Source organism: Heteronotia binoei, chromosome 3 (genome assembly GCF_032191835.1).
Source record: "Heteronotia binoei isolate CCM8104 ecotype False Entrance Well chromosome 3, APGP_CSIRO_Hbin_v1, whole genome shotgun sequence".
Classification (NCBI taxonomy): domain Eukaryota; kingdom Metazoa; phylum Chordata; class Lepidosauria; order Squamata; family Gekkonidae; genus Heteronotia; species Heteronotia binoei.
In genome coordinates this window covers 65953573-65971306 of record NC_083225.1, presented here as the reverse complement: position 1 = coordinate 65971306, position 17734 = coordinate 65953573, and the positions used below count along the sequence as shown (strand labels likewise).

The 17734-nt window shown below is 42.7% G+C and overlaps 1 protein-coding gene across 2 annotated transcripts in view; it reads left to right on the top strand.

The window, feature by feature from the left end:
* The window catches only part of ANOS1 (anosmin 1), a 164748-nt gene that overhangs the window by 119877 nt on the left and 27137 nt on the right, over positions 1-17734 (top strand). For both annotated transcript variants that reach the window (XM_060233931.1, XM_060233932.1), the window contains exons 7-9: positions 10511-10716; positions 11698-11845; positions 17639-17728. In XM_060233931.1, coding sequence (XP_060089914.1) covers positions 10511-10716; positions 11698-11845; positions 17639-17728 — 444 coding nt within the window. The remainder of the gene's footprint in view (positions 1-10510; positions 10717-11697; positions 11846-17638; positions 17729-17734) is intronic.

Here is a 17734-nt window from a genome sequence, read left to right as displayed (position 1 = left end):
ACAAATGTCCCATCACCTCAGGATCATCTCCCATAAACTCAGCAATAATTGTAGCAATGGTACTTCTTTAGATCCTCTTGGTCATTTTCAGGCACCCCCTTTAGGTGGATCTTATTCTCCATTAACTTACAGTCTTGTAATATTGCTTTCTCCTGCATCTTCTTAATAGTAGCATCTTGATCCTTAATTTTAACTTCTATTTGCTGTGTCTTCTGTGCTGTTGCTTGAGACTCTTTTCTGAGATCATCAATGTCTTTTTTAATCTCTTTCTTGACTTCCTCAGCACTGGAGTTTATTTCTTTAGTTAATTTCTTCTCACTTCCAGTTATTAAATCTTTCATTACCTTCACCAGTCTTGCCTCCATAGCATCCAATTGTTCTTGAACTTGCTTAGCCATGTTTCCTTCCCCCACCGAGGCTGCTCTCAGACGTGTAAGCCTTGGTCCCAGCTTCTGATCAGAAATCACTGTCCTCCCATTGCATAAAATGGGTTCTTAAGTTGACTTCACCAATCCACAATCTGATGGCAGAATTCAGTAGATTAGAGCCTGCCCTTTCCAGCAAGTCCAAAATTGCCGTCTTCTGAGCTTCCTAGCTCAAGATATTAATTTTTAAAGTTCCTAATTTTTCCAAAATGGTAGCCAAGATATTTCCAAGCCCCTTTTTAAAAAAGTTTTTCTTTTTCTCCTAGGGCTTATTTTTTAATTTCAAACAAATAATCTAAGCTATTTTACCTTTTGGGGATGACGTGTGTCGGTTCTGTAAATTTTTAAAGTCCAGTTCCACTTTATTTTGTGCAAAACCTTTGGCCTTTCTTTAATGGCTGCCGATGTTTCTCTATGGTTTCTGGCTCTAGAGAAGACCCGGATGCTTAAAGATTCCTCTTCTTTCAGTGTTTACTTCCTGACTCTGGCCGTGAAGTCTCATTCTCTATGGTTATAGATACCACGATAGTTATAAAACATCACTTCCTGTGTTGTGTTAAGAGTCTGCAGCTGTGTTATGGCTGGGAGTTTTTTTCAAAGCCACAAGAATTTCAAACATCAGTTATTTTTCTGCACTTTTCTGCTTGCTCTTAACTACAAAAACTCCACTTTTACCCCCTTCCACTTCTCCTTGATTTTATGCTCTTGCAAATAGTTCCAGATCTTAAATCTTTTAACAGTCTTATTTTAGTCCCAGTGATAAAGATCTTTTACCTTAACGAAGTCTATTCTTTATACCGTCTTCTTTGCCTTCAGATGTTATTATAATCCATAGAAAGCTGGAATATTGATGAGTTTATGTCAGTTTAATGACTCCGGAGATACTTTGTAGACAATGGGATGCAATTCTTCATCGAGGATTCTTCAAAGCTGAAAAGAAATCCCCCCCCCGGGATCTCTCGTCAGCCAAAGAAAGTCCCCTTAAAATTTTCCAAGCGTGTCTTAGACAGATTCCTTACTGGAAAATGTAGGCAGCAGGCATTAGATTGCCTTCTATGCCCAAAACAAAGATTCCAGTCTGCTCCTCCTAAAAGAAGCAGGTCAGCTTACCATGTTCCAGCCCTGGAAGTTCCTCGGTTTTTAAACTGTGACTATGTATTTTATACAAAGCCATGATTCCATTTTTGGATGTATATTATCATTTCTTGAAAAAGGAACAATCCAAAACTGTTGATAACGAAATACCATAGAGAAATTAATAAAGGCGATGGAATAAATTGGTATGCACATTTTGATTGGAATCAGTCTTTATTATTCCTGTTAAAATTCATTGTGGATACCTTTGTGTCCAAGCTTGATTGTGGAAGATTTGCTTCAAGTTATTGGAATTCCTTATACATTGTGAAAGTCATTTTCGTTGGCTCTGTTTCAGAAAAATCATAGAGCTAGAAGGGATCTCCAGGGTCATCTAGTCCAACCCCCTGCACAATGCAGGAAACTCACAAATATGTCCCACACACATATACATAGAATCATAGAGTTGGAAGTGACTTCTAGGGTCATCTAGTCTAACCCTCTGCACAATGCAGGAAACTCACAAACACCTCCCTCTAAATTCACAGGATCTTCATTGCTGTCAGATGGCCATCTAGCCTCTGTTTAAAAACCTCCAAGGAAGGAGAGCCCACCACCTCCCTAGGAAGCCTGTTCCACTGAGGAATTTATACCTTAATATAGATATTCTTTACTGATTAATTTGTGGGAGTGTTCCTTGTTTTTTCTTGCTGTAACGATTCCTCACCATCTTCGTCGCCCTCCTCTGGACCCATTCCAGCTTGTCTATATCCTTCTTAAAATGTGATGTCCAAAACTGAACACAATACTCCAGGCCTTTGGTTGATAATAAACAACCAGGATAGGGAGGTCAAGCGCGGGCATTCCACAAAATGACCATCTGAAGGGTCAGTGGACACCCCAGCTAAGAAGCATTGGGATGACTCGGGGACCCAATCATCCGTACCAAAGAAGGTGAAATCCAAGGAGAAGTGGAAGAAGAGATCGTCCCACACTCCTTCCCCTTCTCAGGATGCTTTGACATCAATGCCGGCTGCTCCACCTAGAAAAATCTTGGCGTCCCCACATCGTAGCCCTTCAGTGTCGAGAGTCAGTGCTTCGCAGAAGTTGCGTCTATCAGCATCAGAGCAAGAGACTGACCTTACTCAGCGTTCCCACTCTTCCAGGTCATGGCGTCGGAGTGAGAGCAACTCTGTCTTGGAGGTGTCGGTACCGATGGAGCTGTCTGCACCGCTGGATCAGGCAAGGGGTCGGAGAGAGCTGGAACCATCCACCATAGCTCATCACTTCCCACCGCTTCCACCGTGGGATCAGCACCAGTGGCCTTCTCCCTCCACCTACCCATACCCGCCATACCAATGGTACCCCCCTCGTTAATTTGTTGACTGAGACCAGCAATCCGAGGCGTCTAATATGTCCAGGATTTCACAGCACTCCAGGTTGCATCCATTGGCATCTCTGTCCATCCCAACTGAAAGACGCGGCGTGGTGGAGGAGGAAGTCCAGGCTAGGTCATCGGTGTCAATCTGGTCACCCGTCAGAGCGTCAATGCCGGTGCTTTCGGAACACTCCTTGAGGAGAGAGTCTTCATCGTCGGACTCCGAGGTCGGGTCGGTACCGATGATCCAGACAGGGCTTTGGAACCTTTGCCAGTGTCACATACTGCTGAGGATCTTCCCATTTCACCATTGGAGGATCTGAAGTCATATGGGGACCTGGTGAAGAGGATGGCACTCTCCCTCTCCCTCCCGGTGACACAACGGCAACCCATCGTAGACAATACTGTATTCGACATCATGCAGCGGGATAAGTCTACGGCAGTTGCCCTGCCTGTTACGAAGGTCATCTTATAGGCGGTGAAGGAGACCTGGGCGAAGCAAGCTTCTACACCTGTGTCATCAAGAAGACTGGACCATATGAACCGTGTCCAAGAGGCTGGTGCCGAATTCCTTTTCACCCACCCGAAGCCAAACTCGGTGGTCATTCCTCCTCATCAAAAGTTTGCAAGACGCACTCCTCCCCACCGGACAAGGAGGAAAAGAAGCTGGATAATGTGGGAAGAAAGTTTTATTCAGCTGGAGCGTTGGGGGTTAAGGTATCTAACTATGCTGCGTGCATGGCTAGATACCAATACTCCGTGTGGGAACAACTCACCCCCGCTCCTGTCTTCCCTGACTGAGGAGAAGAGGTCTGCTGTGAAGAAGCTGCAGAAGGAAGGCTTTGCTGTAGCCAAGCAACAACTGGCTGCAGCAAAGCATATGGTAGATGTGTCAGCGAAGACGATCACATTGACTGTCTGCCTCCGCTGCCACTCCTGGCTTAGATCAACGGCCCTCCAGCAAGACACCAGGGCCTTAGTTGAAGATCTGCTCTTTGATGGTGAAGGCCTCTTCAGCTCGACCACGGACAATGCTCTTCAGAAAATGGATAAGAGCATAAAGACCTTCAGGAACCTGGGTGTCCCAGCTTCTTCCAGAGCTGCTAAACCAAAACAGTGTCATAAACCCTGGTCCAAGAAGCCATATCAAAAGTTTTCCCTGGAACAGCAGAGACCTCGCCCTGCCCAACCTGAGAGTAGGTCCCTATACAGGGGGAACAACAGAAACCGATATGCTTCAGCACAGACCACTGGCAAGTTCAAGGGCGCTCGCCCCCAAAAGCAGGGCCTTTGACTTTCTGGTAGCACGCGTCACCGTCCCCACTTCTTCTATCTGCCTTCGCCCATTCCTTTCGGCCTGGGAGTCCATCTCTATGGACAGGTGGGCGTTTTCCATCATCGCGGAAGGCTACAAAATAGACTTTGCTCAGATTCTGAACCCATCTGTGGTAATCACCACACCCCCTTCCCCACCTGTCAAGTCTGCTATAATGTATGAGGAGTTTAGTGCTAAACTTTGGTTCAGGAAAAGGATCCTGGGTAAAACCACTCTGTATTCAGATGCTGCTAGCTCAAGCTCTCCTTCCCCCCTCCCCTCCTTTGTTATGTAGCAGTGCTTGGAACTGGGAATATGGGAACAAGATTGTGGTGCCTTCTCAGAGATAGCCGGTGCTAAGAAAGCGCCCAAGGCCAGCCGGTGCTTGAGAACGATAAAACAACAACAATGTGTGAATGTGCCCTGCATAGAGTGCCCCCTCCCTCAGGAATCCCTTTGATGTATACCTTAAATGTTTGCTCTTTGTGCATGCTCGCCAGTCTCTCAGTCTGCTTCTACAGTCTTGCAACATGTTACAATAAACTAGAAACTTTTTTTATCAAGAAGGCCTCGTTATTGAAACATCAGACTTGACACCACCTCTGCTGGCGGAGGTGAGCAACCTCCTACAAAAACAAGCCATAGAATGGGTCCCGGGGGAGGTCAGAACGGGAGGCTTCTACTCTCATTATTTCCTCGTTCCCAAATGGGATGGGGGTCTGAGACCAATCATGGACCTTCGGAATCTGAACAAGTTTATTCTGTACCAGAAGTTTAGAATGTCCACTCTGCAAACAATTCTGCCCCTCATCAACCAAGGGGACTGGATGGCAAAGCTGGAACTCAAGGATGCCTACTTCCACATCAGCATCCATCCTGCGTTCAGACGTTTCCTTCAGTTTGCAGTAGGTGCTCAACACTTCCAGTTCAAAGCCTTTCCGTTTGGTCTGTCCACTGCACCTCGGGTGTTTACAAAGATGATGAGCGTTGTGGCTGCTCACCTCCGGCTTTAAGGGATAGTCGTCTTTCCATACATCGATGATTGGCTGCTTGTGGCGGAGTCGAAAGAGAGTTTGTCAGACCATATTGCCACCACTTGTCTTCTTTACACCTTAGGTCTGCAGGTCAATTTGGAGAAGTCACATCTTACTCCATCACGGACAGTTCAGTTCATAGGAGTTTTGCTGGAAACGAACCTTCACCGCGCTTTTCTGCCTCAGCAGAGAGCGATGGACATCATCACTCTTGTTAAGCTTTTACAGAGTCGAAAGTGGGGCATGGCGCAGCAGCTGCAGTGGATTCTGGGGCTGATGGCAACGACTACAAGCGTACTGCTCTTTGCGAAGTTGAGGATGAAAGGCCTACAACTATGGTTTCTTTGACATTTTTGACCATTAAGAGACTCACCTCGGAAGAGGTTTGTAATTCCACCTGTGACACTCTGAACACTGCAGTGGTGGAAATCAAAGGACAACATTTGTCAGGGAGCTTCCTTCCACCTACCTACGACAACAGTGACGATCACAACAGATGCATCTTTGTGGGGCTGGAGTCTCACATGGACTCTGTGTGTGTGTGGGGCCCCTGGCCTTCTCAATTGACTCACTGTCATATAAATTACCTGGAACTTCTGGCAGTTCACTTTGCTCTTCGATCCTTCTGCCCCATGGTGGCGGGGAAGGTTGTTGCTCTGCTAACAGACAATACTACTGCCCTGTGTTATATCAACAGGCAGGGAGGGACAGTTTCTTGACGGCTCTGTGCGCTGGCACTGGAATTGTGGTTGGAGTGCCTGGATCATGACATCTTTGTGAAGGCTGCGCACCTCCCAGGGGTGCTCAATCTGCAAGCAGACTCGCTGAGCAGGGGTGCAGCTTCCCCACGTGAGTGGGAAATACAGTGGTGCTTCCTTCAACCTGTGTTTCTGCTCTGGGGGTACTCTCAGGTGGATGTGTTTGCCACAGCCAGAAACTGGAAGTGTTCTCTTTTTTGCTGCAGAGGGGGCACGGATCCAGAGTTGTTGGGAGACTGTCTGTTGTTCCCGTGGGATGGTTGGTTCCTATATCTGTTCCCACCTCTGCCACTGCTGACAAGAGTTGTCAACAAGATCGTGAGAGAGAGACCATGTTGCATCCTGGTGACTCCTTGGTGGCCTCGGCAGAACTGGTCCTCGATCTTGCAGGGAGAGCCAGTTTGGTGTAGTGGTTAAGTGTGCGGACTCTTATCTGGGAGAACCGGGGTTGATTCCCCACTCCTCCACTTGCACCTGCTAGCATGGCCTTGGGTCAGCCATAGCTCTAGCAGAGGTTGTCCTTGAAAGGGCAGCTGCCGTGAGAGCCCTCTCCAGCCCCACCCACCTCACAGGGTGTCTGTTGTGGGGGAGGAAGGTAAAGGAGATTGTGAGCCGCTCTGAAACTCTTTGGAGTGGAGGGCGGGATATAAATCCAATATCATCATCATCTTCTTCTTCTTGCTCCAACTGGCGAGGGGGGTCTTCTACCAGTTTCCGGCGGAACCAGACCTTCTCTCAGCTCAGGACGGTCATGTATTCCATCACAACGTGCCTCACCTGAAGCTGTCAGCGTGGTTCATCGACCCTGTGAGTTCTCCAGCAAAGTCCAACACATCTTCCTGAACAGCAGGAAGTTGTCTACCCGCACTTCCTATGATAGGAAGTGGCGGAAGTTTTTTCAGTTTTTAGTTGCTCTTGCAGTCTCACCCCAACAGGTGGGACTATCGGTGATTTTTGAATTTTTGTTATCTCTGGTGGATGCTGGCCTTGCTTTTTCATCTGTTAAAGTTTATTTGGCAGCAATATCTGCGTTCCATGAGCCAGTTGAGGGGCATTCAGTTTTTGCACACCCTCATTCTAAGAGATTTTTGAAGGGTTTGTTTAGGCTTCATCCTTCGTCGAGTTCACTCCCACAGTTGTGGGATTTGACTTTAGTGTTCGACAGGCTGACTCGGCATCCTTTTGAGCCAATGGCCACATGTTCGTTACAGCTTCTATCTTGAAAGAGTGCTTTTTTTGGTAGCCATCACATCAGCACGTCATGCAGGGGAACTCACGGCTATGCGTTGTGACTACCCATATCTAGTTTTTCAGGATTCTGGAGTGTCCTGATATTAGCTCCTGATATTTCTTTTCTCCCCAAGGTGGTTTCTCAGTTTCACCTTAAGTTAGACGTTTGGTTGCCCATGTTTTATCCTACACCTTCCTCGGATAAGGAACGTAGGTGACATGCTCTAGATGTTAAGCGTGCCTTATTGTTTTATTTGATTCGCTCCAAGAGTTTTCGTAAAAACCAGCATCTTTTTGTTTCTTACGCTGCTCCTAAGTTGGGTTCCAGAATCTCGTCTCAGCGGCTTTCAAAGTGGCTCACTGAGACTATTAAACTGGTGCCGAGCATGAAAAAATCCCAGGCTTTTTAGGTACCAATTTGGTGATCGGTGCAGGCGCTCTATCCCCATGAGTGTGAATGCACAGATGACCACTCGAAGATCTACAGTTACAGGTAAGCAACCTGTCTTTTTTAATTCGTCTATCAGTTGTAGGACCTCCTCTCTTGTCACCTCAATCTGACTCAGGTCTTTCAACACCCCTTCCAATATAAGTGGTTCTGGAGAAGGCAATCGTGAGCTTGCAGCCTGCAGCATAGCTGCTAGGCTGCGTCGGCTCTGTTTGCCTCCCTGGGAGGGAGGATTCAGAGCTCGCCTGTTTGGGCGCACAATGTGGGGGGTGGGGCTAGCCGCTTTAATGGCTAGCTCCAGCTTTCCCCCAGCAGTCCTTCGTCAATCGGCCCTCCCACCCGCCCTGTCTGTTATGCAGGCTTCGCTGGTTGCCTCATTTGAGGAGCAGGGTAGGAATTTTTACGCCTCTGCTGATTGGCTGTTGCTGGGGTGTGTTTTTCGCCTACCCTGCATAGCAGTGCAGTGGATTGTGGAATTGGCTTAGGGAAGGTGCCTTTAAATAGGTGGTCACTTTAGTTGGCAGGTTTTTGGGGTTTAGGACACTATGCGGCTAGGGGAGGACTGCGAAGCATCCCCCTTTTGGGGAATTTGGGGTCTGGCATGAACAACCTTGGGGTTTGGAGACCCGGGTTTGGAGATTGCAGACTGTCCAGGAGGCTTGGCTAGAGGGTGCCTTTCCGCTGAGATGTGCGTTTGGGTTTGGGCCCTCTGGTGCGGGCCTCCCTGCTGGGCCTGCCTGGAGGGAGCTGAGTTGCTCAGCTCCAGCTGGGGGGGCTGGGTCTCTCGCCCATTAATGGCAGGGGAGAGGTCGCGGTGACCCCTAGCCCTGGCCAGGCCGCTGGTGGGGTCCCCTTGCTGTTTATGCTGTTAATTAATAAAGTGGGCCAAATTTTATTCCAATGCATTGTGTCTGACTCTTCATTCCGACCTTGGGGGGCAAACACTTCTCATCTTCTACTGAGAAGAGAGAAGCAAAAAAATGCATTCAGCTTCTCAGCCATTTCCCTATCCTCCTTCAGTAATCCTTTGACCCCTTGGTCATCCAAGGACCCCACTGCCTCCCTGGCTGGTTTCCTGCTTCTAATATATTTGAAAAAAAATTTATTGTTGGTCTTTATGTTTTTTACAATATGTTCCTCATAGTATTATGAGGAGAATATGAGTAGTATTTTACTTACAGAACAGAACTTTCCTTCTGCCTTTTCCACTCCCCTAAAATGCAACTCTTCAGTGAATGGCTTCAGATGCAGGCCAGAGAAATGAAAATGAATGGTAAAGTCAGTGAATATCTGGAACACATTTTATCAGTTGTCTTTCCGGTTGTGCTAGGATCCCTTTGGGTCCAGTACTGCAATGGTGTTTCAGTGTTTTTTCACACATACCCTCCCCATAGCTTGAACCCTTCGCATTTTGTAAAAGTGTTTGGATGTTGAACTGGTACCTAGTGAGTGTGATTTCAGGTAATATCCAGGATGCATTTTATATGAGGATACTGCCATCATCTCTTAAAATACAAGTCTGCTCTGCAATTTGGTCTAAAGTTCTACATGTAGTTCAGTGTGGAAAATGTAATTTCCTGAATCTTAGATTATATTGATAATCAGACTTTATAGTCTGAAGCGGTGAAATGATGTAGCAAAATTGCAAGATGGGTTCAGTTAACAGTTTTGTATTATAGACCATTGATTGGCATGGTGACATTAACAAAACTTCACTTGGGTAAATCAGATTTTTTTTATTACTGATTTTGCCAAAACTGTTTCACAGGATCTTGTGTACAGTTATAGCATTTTGTTATAATTTCAATATATATCTTATTTGGAGGTTAATTTCTTTCTTGGAAAATAAAACAGGAATCCGGAAGCACTTTAAAGTCTAACAACATTTTTTTCAGTGTAAGCTTTTGTAAGTCACAGTTCACTTCTTCAGATATGTGAAGAAAAATCATACTGGGAATTCTTTTTATGGGGGTAGCAGCTGAGGCAGAGAGGCTTGGTATGAATTTCACAATGTCTATTTCAAAGGCAGATTGTAAAGGAGAAAAATGAGTAGTAGTAGAAAGATTAAGCATGAATCTCATCAGAAATCAACAGAATTAGCAGTTATGCACAGTGCATGACGAGGTAGATATTTAAGCAAAGCAATGAAGAATAATAAATAGTGTAAGTGAAAATTAATATTTCTACAAGGTTATAGTTTGACAAAAACATGTTAAGAACAGCTAATGAAAATGTCTGAAAGGTGGGTCGTATAGAGCTATTAGAGTTCATAGTAAGAAAAACCAAGTCTCTGTTAAAGCCAGGATAACACAGTGTTTAACTTCTTGATGAGTTCTAATTCAGCACATTCATATTGTATATAGAGCAGTGGATTTCAAGTCTGTGATAGTATGTTAAGAGAGAATAAAAGATTCTCCCACTGGTTTATGGATGTTGCGATTTCTTATATCCAATTTTTATTTATAATGTTTCTGTGCTATCTTTCCACCTAATACTGGGTCCCCAAGGCAGCAAAAATCAGAATATATGTCCATTGATTCTCCTATGCAGAGATCAACATTCCTGTCCAGTGTAGATGGTAGAAGGGCACTGTTGGTACATGAAGGCATATAGTATACTTTGGATGGTTCAAGTAAATGAGCTCAGGATGGTGCAGCTTACATTATTATATATTAATAATATATATTGCATTATTTAGTTCTGACCTAAAGTTAACTTGACAATTTATACATGAAAGTTTCATGGCAGAATCCACAAAAAGCCCCTCCCCAATAGAAGTGCTGGAATATTGCACAGTAGTTCCATGGAACAGTGTTTTAAGTTCCCTTTTTTTGTTTTTTGTTATCAGACCCATCAGCTCCACCTGCCCCGTCTAATCTCCGGATTGCCAACTCAACTGCAAACAGTGATGGAAGTGTTAGTGCAAGGATTGTTTGGGATCTCCCTGAAGAACCTGATATCCCAGTCCATCACTACAAAGTGTTCTGGAGCTGGACAGTTAACAGCAAGTCACTTGTTCCAGCTAAAAAGAAGAGAAGGAAGACAACAGATGGGGTAATATGTGTGTAGTATTTTTTTTTAATCGCTATAGTTTTTTTTAATTGGCATTCCTCTTTGTATGAATCTTATAATTCGTTTGGTCTTTAAAAGTAAATGTTAGAGGAGATAGATATACTGTAAGTCAGACAGTTCTAGAGAATGAATGAGATGTACTGAACATGAAGTCTATTAATGGTTACTGTTTAGTAGCAAACATTAATATGTAATTTGATTTCATATTAATTGTATTATAGAGATAACAGCTATCTTCAAGTCTTTTGCTGAGCTAGGTGAATTCAAAATTCCTTCAAGGCAGCTTTTATAATCCATTTTAGCAGCTGGTCATTTCAGACACAACTGTTTTAGCTTCTGGCTCCTAATATATTGTATTTTATCTTTTTTCATACAAAACAACTTGTGTCCAGGTGGCAAAGTGGGGCTGAGTCTTTTAAAAAAAATTGTTTTATTTTCATCTCTTCTTTGTGCTTCTGAATTTCTGTAATGTGCTGTCTAAAACATCGGCAGTTTCCAAAAGAGCCACTTCCCCCACTTTTCCACAGTGCCATCTTTCTCACTATAGCGCTAGACCAAAACAGAGGTTCAGTGCTGTAACGGAACCATTGAAATACCTGTTTTGGTCTAGAAATATAGCACACAACATAGAACATCCCCAAAAAGATAGAAAGAACATGCCCTGAAAAGGGTGGTGGTGGGGGTTAGTGATGCTGTTTGAAATGTTCAGAGTGCTTTAGATATGGCTCAAAAATGGATTGAAATATACTTTGTGAAATTCCCACCCCTGTATCAGAATCAGACTAATGACGAATAACATGCAGTTGAAAATGGTAATGTGAAAGGGCCTAGGCAAGTTGAGCTGCCACTGTAGTTCTGAGGTCAGATGGATACCTATGTTAGTCTGTAGCACCAAAATAATTTTAAAAGCAGTTTAGTGGCACCTTACAGACTATATCTGTTCTTACATCTGTTCAACTGCAGTCCCAGAATTATGTAGTCTTGGAAGGACTTCAACCTAACAGTAACTACATGGTTGAACTTCAAGCCGTTACATATTGGGGTCAAGTTCGCATGAAAAGTCCCAAGGTCTCTCTCTACTTCAGTTCTACCCAGACAGCCATTAACAGCAGTAAGTTATATGTTAAAAATGCTGAATATTTTTTACCTGTATTTAATAAGAAATATTTAGATAGAAATGCAATAAATGACGTTTGCTACATGCCTGAATGGCATTTATATTGCTTGCTTTTATATATGCCATCACATTTCTTTTTTTTTTTTTCAATTTTAAATTTTTATTAGAATAATAACATATATAACATTTAACAAACATCAACTATAACACTAACAAACATAGAGTCTATCCATGAGCCATCACATTACTAAACATGCCAAGCATAGTGTTGTTCTAATATAAAGCAAAATTTAAGTACTTGTCCGGCAATTTACACAGTGTATTTTGTTCAGATTGTACATAATCAAAAAAATGGAACCATTTTTCCACAAACAAGTTTTTTACCTGGCCTGTATCGGATGATTCAGAAATTCTTATAGCAGTAGCTAATTTGTCCATCACTACTAGGTCCCAAATTTTTAAAAACCAAACACGTTTAGTAGGTAAGAGAGAGGCCTTCCAGTGTTGGGCTATTACTAATTTCGCTGCTAAGATAAGTAATGCAGCCAAATCACTCTTGTGTCTAGGCACTTCCATGTTTTTCCAAAGGTTGAGCAATATAGAGTCCGGAGTAAAGGGAACTTTATGACCAATTATGTGTTCAATAGTGGGCAGAATTTTTCTCCAGAATTCCATTATCACTGGACATTTCTTTTTTAAAACAGGAGCTTGTCTAGTATAGATACACTATGACCTTGGTTTCCTTAAGGGTCTGTGTGGGTGGGTATGGTATGATTTAGCCATTTTTCTTAGAAGTTCAGAAGAAGAAAAATTGGTATGGAAATTTTTAGCACTTGAAAGTTCGTTAAGGAAAGAACCTTAGAGGTTACAGATTAAAGTATCCTTAACACATTCTTCCAACCATGTTTCCAGCTAATAAAGAGTCTGAAACATAGCTTTTGTTTATCTTGCCTAATATTATGACAAAAAGTGTCAGGGTCTTAAATCACAGCATCATAGAGTTAGACCAGGCCACACAAGCCATCTAGTCCAGCCCCCTGATCAATGCAGGATCAGCCTAGAGCAGGCTGTTGAACTCATTTTGTTATGAGGGATGGACCTTGTTGGGCTGAGCTGTGAGCATCATAAAATGTAATGCCAGGTAGTGGAGATATAAATTGTATAAAGGACACAAACACAATTAAAGGTTTTTAAAAAAACTTTAAAACATGCTTGCAACATTAGCAGTCAGTCTTAAAGGTGCTTGCTTTGTTTCTCTCCCGTGTGATCCAAGGAACTGAGCAAAGGAAGCTCTGGTACTTTCCTTCTTTTCCCAGGGGACTAGGAGGAGCCTCAGCTGATAGAAGGAAGAAATGCTTGGCTCAGTAGCTCTGCTGTGCAGTTGAGAGAGCCTGGCAAAGCAAGCTCTCCCTCCCCCCTTCTTCCCCAGTGAGGAGCCACAGCCAGTGGATAAAATAGAAGCTTTGCTCTGTGGCTCCTGTGCTATTGAGCAAGCCTGGCAAAGCAGAAGTAAACAAGAGAGAGGGAGAAGGAAGCTGATGACAACCAGCTGCTCAGGGGCCTGATAGCAGCCTTCTGGGTGCCTGACTCAGCCACCGGGATGCATGTTTGACAGCCCTGGCCTAGAGCATTCCTGATCAGTAGCTGATTCCACTGTCAAACAGATCTTCCTGTAAAAAAAGTTTTTCCTAATATCCAGTCGATACCTTCCCACCCTTAATTTAAACCCATTATTATGAGTCCTCTCCTCTGCTGCCAACAGGAACAGCTCCCTGCCGTCCTCTAAGTGACACCCTTCAAATACTTACAGAGAGCAATCATGTCTTCCCTCAACCTCCTCTTCCCCAGACTGAATATTCCCAAGTCTCTCAGCCTTCCTTCATAGGGTTTGGTCTTCTGGCCCCTGATTATTCTCGTCACTTTCCTCTGCACCCGCTTCTTTCTATCTATATCCTTCTTGAAGAGAGGCCTCTAGAACTGTACACAATACTCCAGGTGTGGACTGACTAATGCAGTGTACAACGGAACTATGACATTTTGTGATATGAAAGTTATGCCACTGTTGATGCACCCCAAGGTGGCATTTGCCTTTTTTGTCACTGCATCACACTGGCTGCTCATGTTTAATTTATATTCCACCCATACCCCAAGATCTTGTTCACACACACTGCTACCCAGAAGCGTATCCCCATCCAGTATGTGTGTTTCTCATTTTTGTTACCGAGATGTAGCACTCAGCACTTGTTAAATTGCATCTCGTTCACTTCTGCCCACTTTTCCAGCATGTTCAGATCTTGCTGAATTCTAACTCTTATCTTCCTGTGTATTCGCTCCCAATTTGGTGTCATCTGCAGATTTAATGAGTAGCCCCTCCACATCCTCATCTAGATCATTGATAAAAACAGGGCTTTTTTATAGCAGGAACTTTTGCAGATTTTGCTTTACTGAAATGTATGTAAACAACATCAACAGCATTCCCTTGATCCAGTAAGCTTGTCACTTGATCAAAGAAGAAAATGAAATTGGTCTGTTATGGAAGTCCCTGGGATTGAATTTGATCTTCAACAAGCTAAATTTATTAATACTGCCAAGCAATCACTCATTTGTACATATGTCAGCCCTTATCCTGTAAGAATATTCAAATTTTATGGTACTGATTCTGTAAGAAAGATCACACAGTTGGGCCCTGCATATTTGGATGGGTTCTTTATATGTTCTCCCATATTCTCAGGGTTCTAATGAGGATTCATGAAGAGAGGAAAAGTTTTATATTGGGTATGATCACATAAGAAACTTGGCATGACATAGCCATGCCTTCCCTTCAGATTATGCATGATCCGACATGCATATCTGCCCCCTAGATTCCTGCCCATACTTACATCCTCTTAGGATGGGCTTGGACTGGGAGCATTTCCTGGCTGTCTGAATGGCTGGGATGTGCAGTGCATACACCTTGCATGTGCAGGAGCAGTCTGAATTTGTTGGGTTTCTATTGCAATTTCACTTCCTGTTGTTATGAGTTAATTAAATGAATGTGTATGCATGCTGATGTTTAGCCAGTTAGAGGTAGAGCCAATGAGAATGTGTGCACGTATTTCCCGCTCAGGCTAGGTGTCACTTATGTATAGTGACCATTGAAGCAAAGCCCTAATTGGCTAATCCATATATTTGGGAGGTGGTCTGGAGGAAACCATTTGGTCAGTTTTTATTGCCCTTTGTGTAAAGCCCTCAGATCTCCATGCTGTTAGAGTTTGGACTCAAGAGAGTCGAGATGTAGTCTAGAGACTAGATAGGATAATGAATCCTTCTTTTGTTTTCTAGTAATCCCAGTCTACCTTTTCCTCATAGTAAAAGTAAACTACTTTATTCTTAAGCTAAAACGTCTGCCTGGCTTGTTTTTGTGGTTCTCTCCACACAACTCTGCTAAAACATCTGTAAACCCCAAACAGAATTCTCCTCTTGTGCGTGTGCAGCCTGTGCCTTTCCTGGCGGCAAGGTGAGGCTGTGTGATTGCTGGGCATGCATCAAAGAGCTGCGCCAAATCCCAGTGTGATCCCATCCATTGTTGTGTACATTGTTTCCTATTAATAGAAGGATCAAGGGCTACTTCACATACATGTGCATGTTTCCTATAGTTTGAGCAGTTTATGGTAAAAAGCATATATTGGGAATCCACTATTGAACTTCAGTGCCCAATCTGTGTGTACTTCCTTGTATCTGAATGAATACATATGCAACAACATATGAGCATGGTTCTCATTGTGGTTACACCCTATACACATGAAGCTGCATGAGACCATTAGTCTACTTAGTTTGATATTGTCTGCTCTGACTGGCACTAGCTATCAAAGTCTTTCCTTGAATTAAATCTGTCAAGGACTAAACATGGGACCTTCTGTATGCAAAGCAAGTGCTAAGGCCTTCAAAGAGCTTGTTTGGTTATTTAGTTACGCCCTGTTTAGTCTGCTTTCCACATTGTGACTCAACTATGTAGTAGAACAGGGGTGACCAAACTTGCTTAATATAAGAGCCACATAGAATAAACGTCAGATGTTTGTGAGCTGCAAGATAGGAAGGAAAATAAATGGGGGGAGGGAATGTGGAAAGAAAGCAACTTTAAATGATTTAAAGATAGAAATGCCTCTCCAAACCAGCTAATGGTACTATGGGGGCTTCAAGAGCCACACAATATGTGCAAAAGAGCCATACGGGGCTCCTGAACTACATTTTGACCATTAGAATGTAGTAATGCAGATAGTGACCTATGTGAGCCAGAGTGGTATGTTTGTTAGGGGTTGACTAGAAACTGGGAGACCAAAGTTGAAATCTCCTCTGTGCCATGAAAACCTGGGAGCCCTTGGTAGGTGACACATTCAATGTATCTATCTTACAGCAGTATTGTGAGTGCAAAGTGGAAGAAAAGAGAATGATATAACCTTGTTCAGGTCCCAGTGGGGAGAAAGGCAGAGTATAATGATGTAAATAAATAAGCAATTTTATAGTATATATGGTTACTGTAAATTTAATATTATTTATTTTATAATGTATTTAGCTGTAGTGTGTAGTTAAGCTTATAGAGTTATGTATGTTAAACTGTTTTAACATAAAGCCTTACATAATTTGTGCTAGTACAATTGTTATTAATATTTGAGTATAGCAAGGCACACAGAAGGCAAATTATCTGAAATACAATTTCATTTTTCTCTAAGGAATTGCTGAGTTTTTAAATGTTTACTTGGATTACAAGAAATGTGGAAAATATTTGAATACTTAGTTTTTGTATAGTAAGGTTCATAACTTCACGGTTGTTTCCCCTTCATTCTGTAGAACACAGGTGCAAAAGAGAATAAGTGTGGAAAATCCCCTTTTTATATACTTAGGAGTTTCCAGTCTCAGCTGCTAGTCATATTGTATGTACATTTTACAAAATCTTTGCAAGTCTAGATTTTGTTACATTAATCTCTTCATGTGAGGCTTCCTGTTTTCATCCGTTTATGTTTACTTCAAGGGCATCTTTTCTGTTACCTTAACAGCTAAATTAAGGCATAGTCTAATCTTTTATGGACTCTTATCATTTCCCTCCCTCAGAAAACAGTCTGAATTCTGTTTCAGAAATATGCTATCTGCTTCATCTTGATTGCCTTTTCCTTAGGGTGCTTTCACACATACTAAATAATGCAGTTTTAATCCACTATTTGCAAGATTTTGTCATTTCACACAGTATTTTTCATTTCATCTATTGGATTTGTATCCCGCCCTCCCCGTGAGCAGGCTCAGGGAAGCTAACAACCATTAAAACTACAAGAACATCAAAACATAAAACAATCGACAAGATTTCTATACAGTCAATAATCAGTTAAATTATATAATCAATAACCAATAATATAATCAATAACCAATAACATCACCAACAGTAAAATTCGGAGTGCTACTTTACCTGTTATTTGATTTCTCCAGAGAGTTCTGGAAATTATAGTTATGTAAGAAATTTAGCATATAAGTAGATTTCTGTAGAGCCTACACTATCATTTGCTGTTTTGGGTCACAATCATAGAGGATGGTGAAGCAGAAACAAAGTAACTAAATAAATAAATGTATTTTGTTGAATTTTCAGACTGCATAATATTTGCATAACATTTCAAGAGTTGATTGCATAACATTTCAAGAGTTGCCTTAAATCTGTTCAAGTAGAAAACTCCCTAGCTATGTTTTATCTTGCAGAAGAACATGTTTCTATAGCAGTGAAAACAAAGAATGGATTAATTGATGCTCTTCCATCCTTCAAAGGAAGAAGACCCACTCGTCTTCTTGAAGTTGGAGTACCTTTCTATCAAGATGAGCAGCTTCAGGTGAAAGTTTATTGGAAGAAGACAGAAGGTTTGT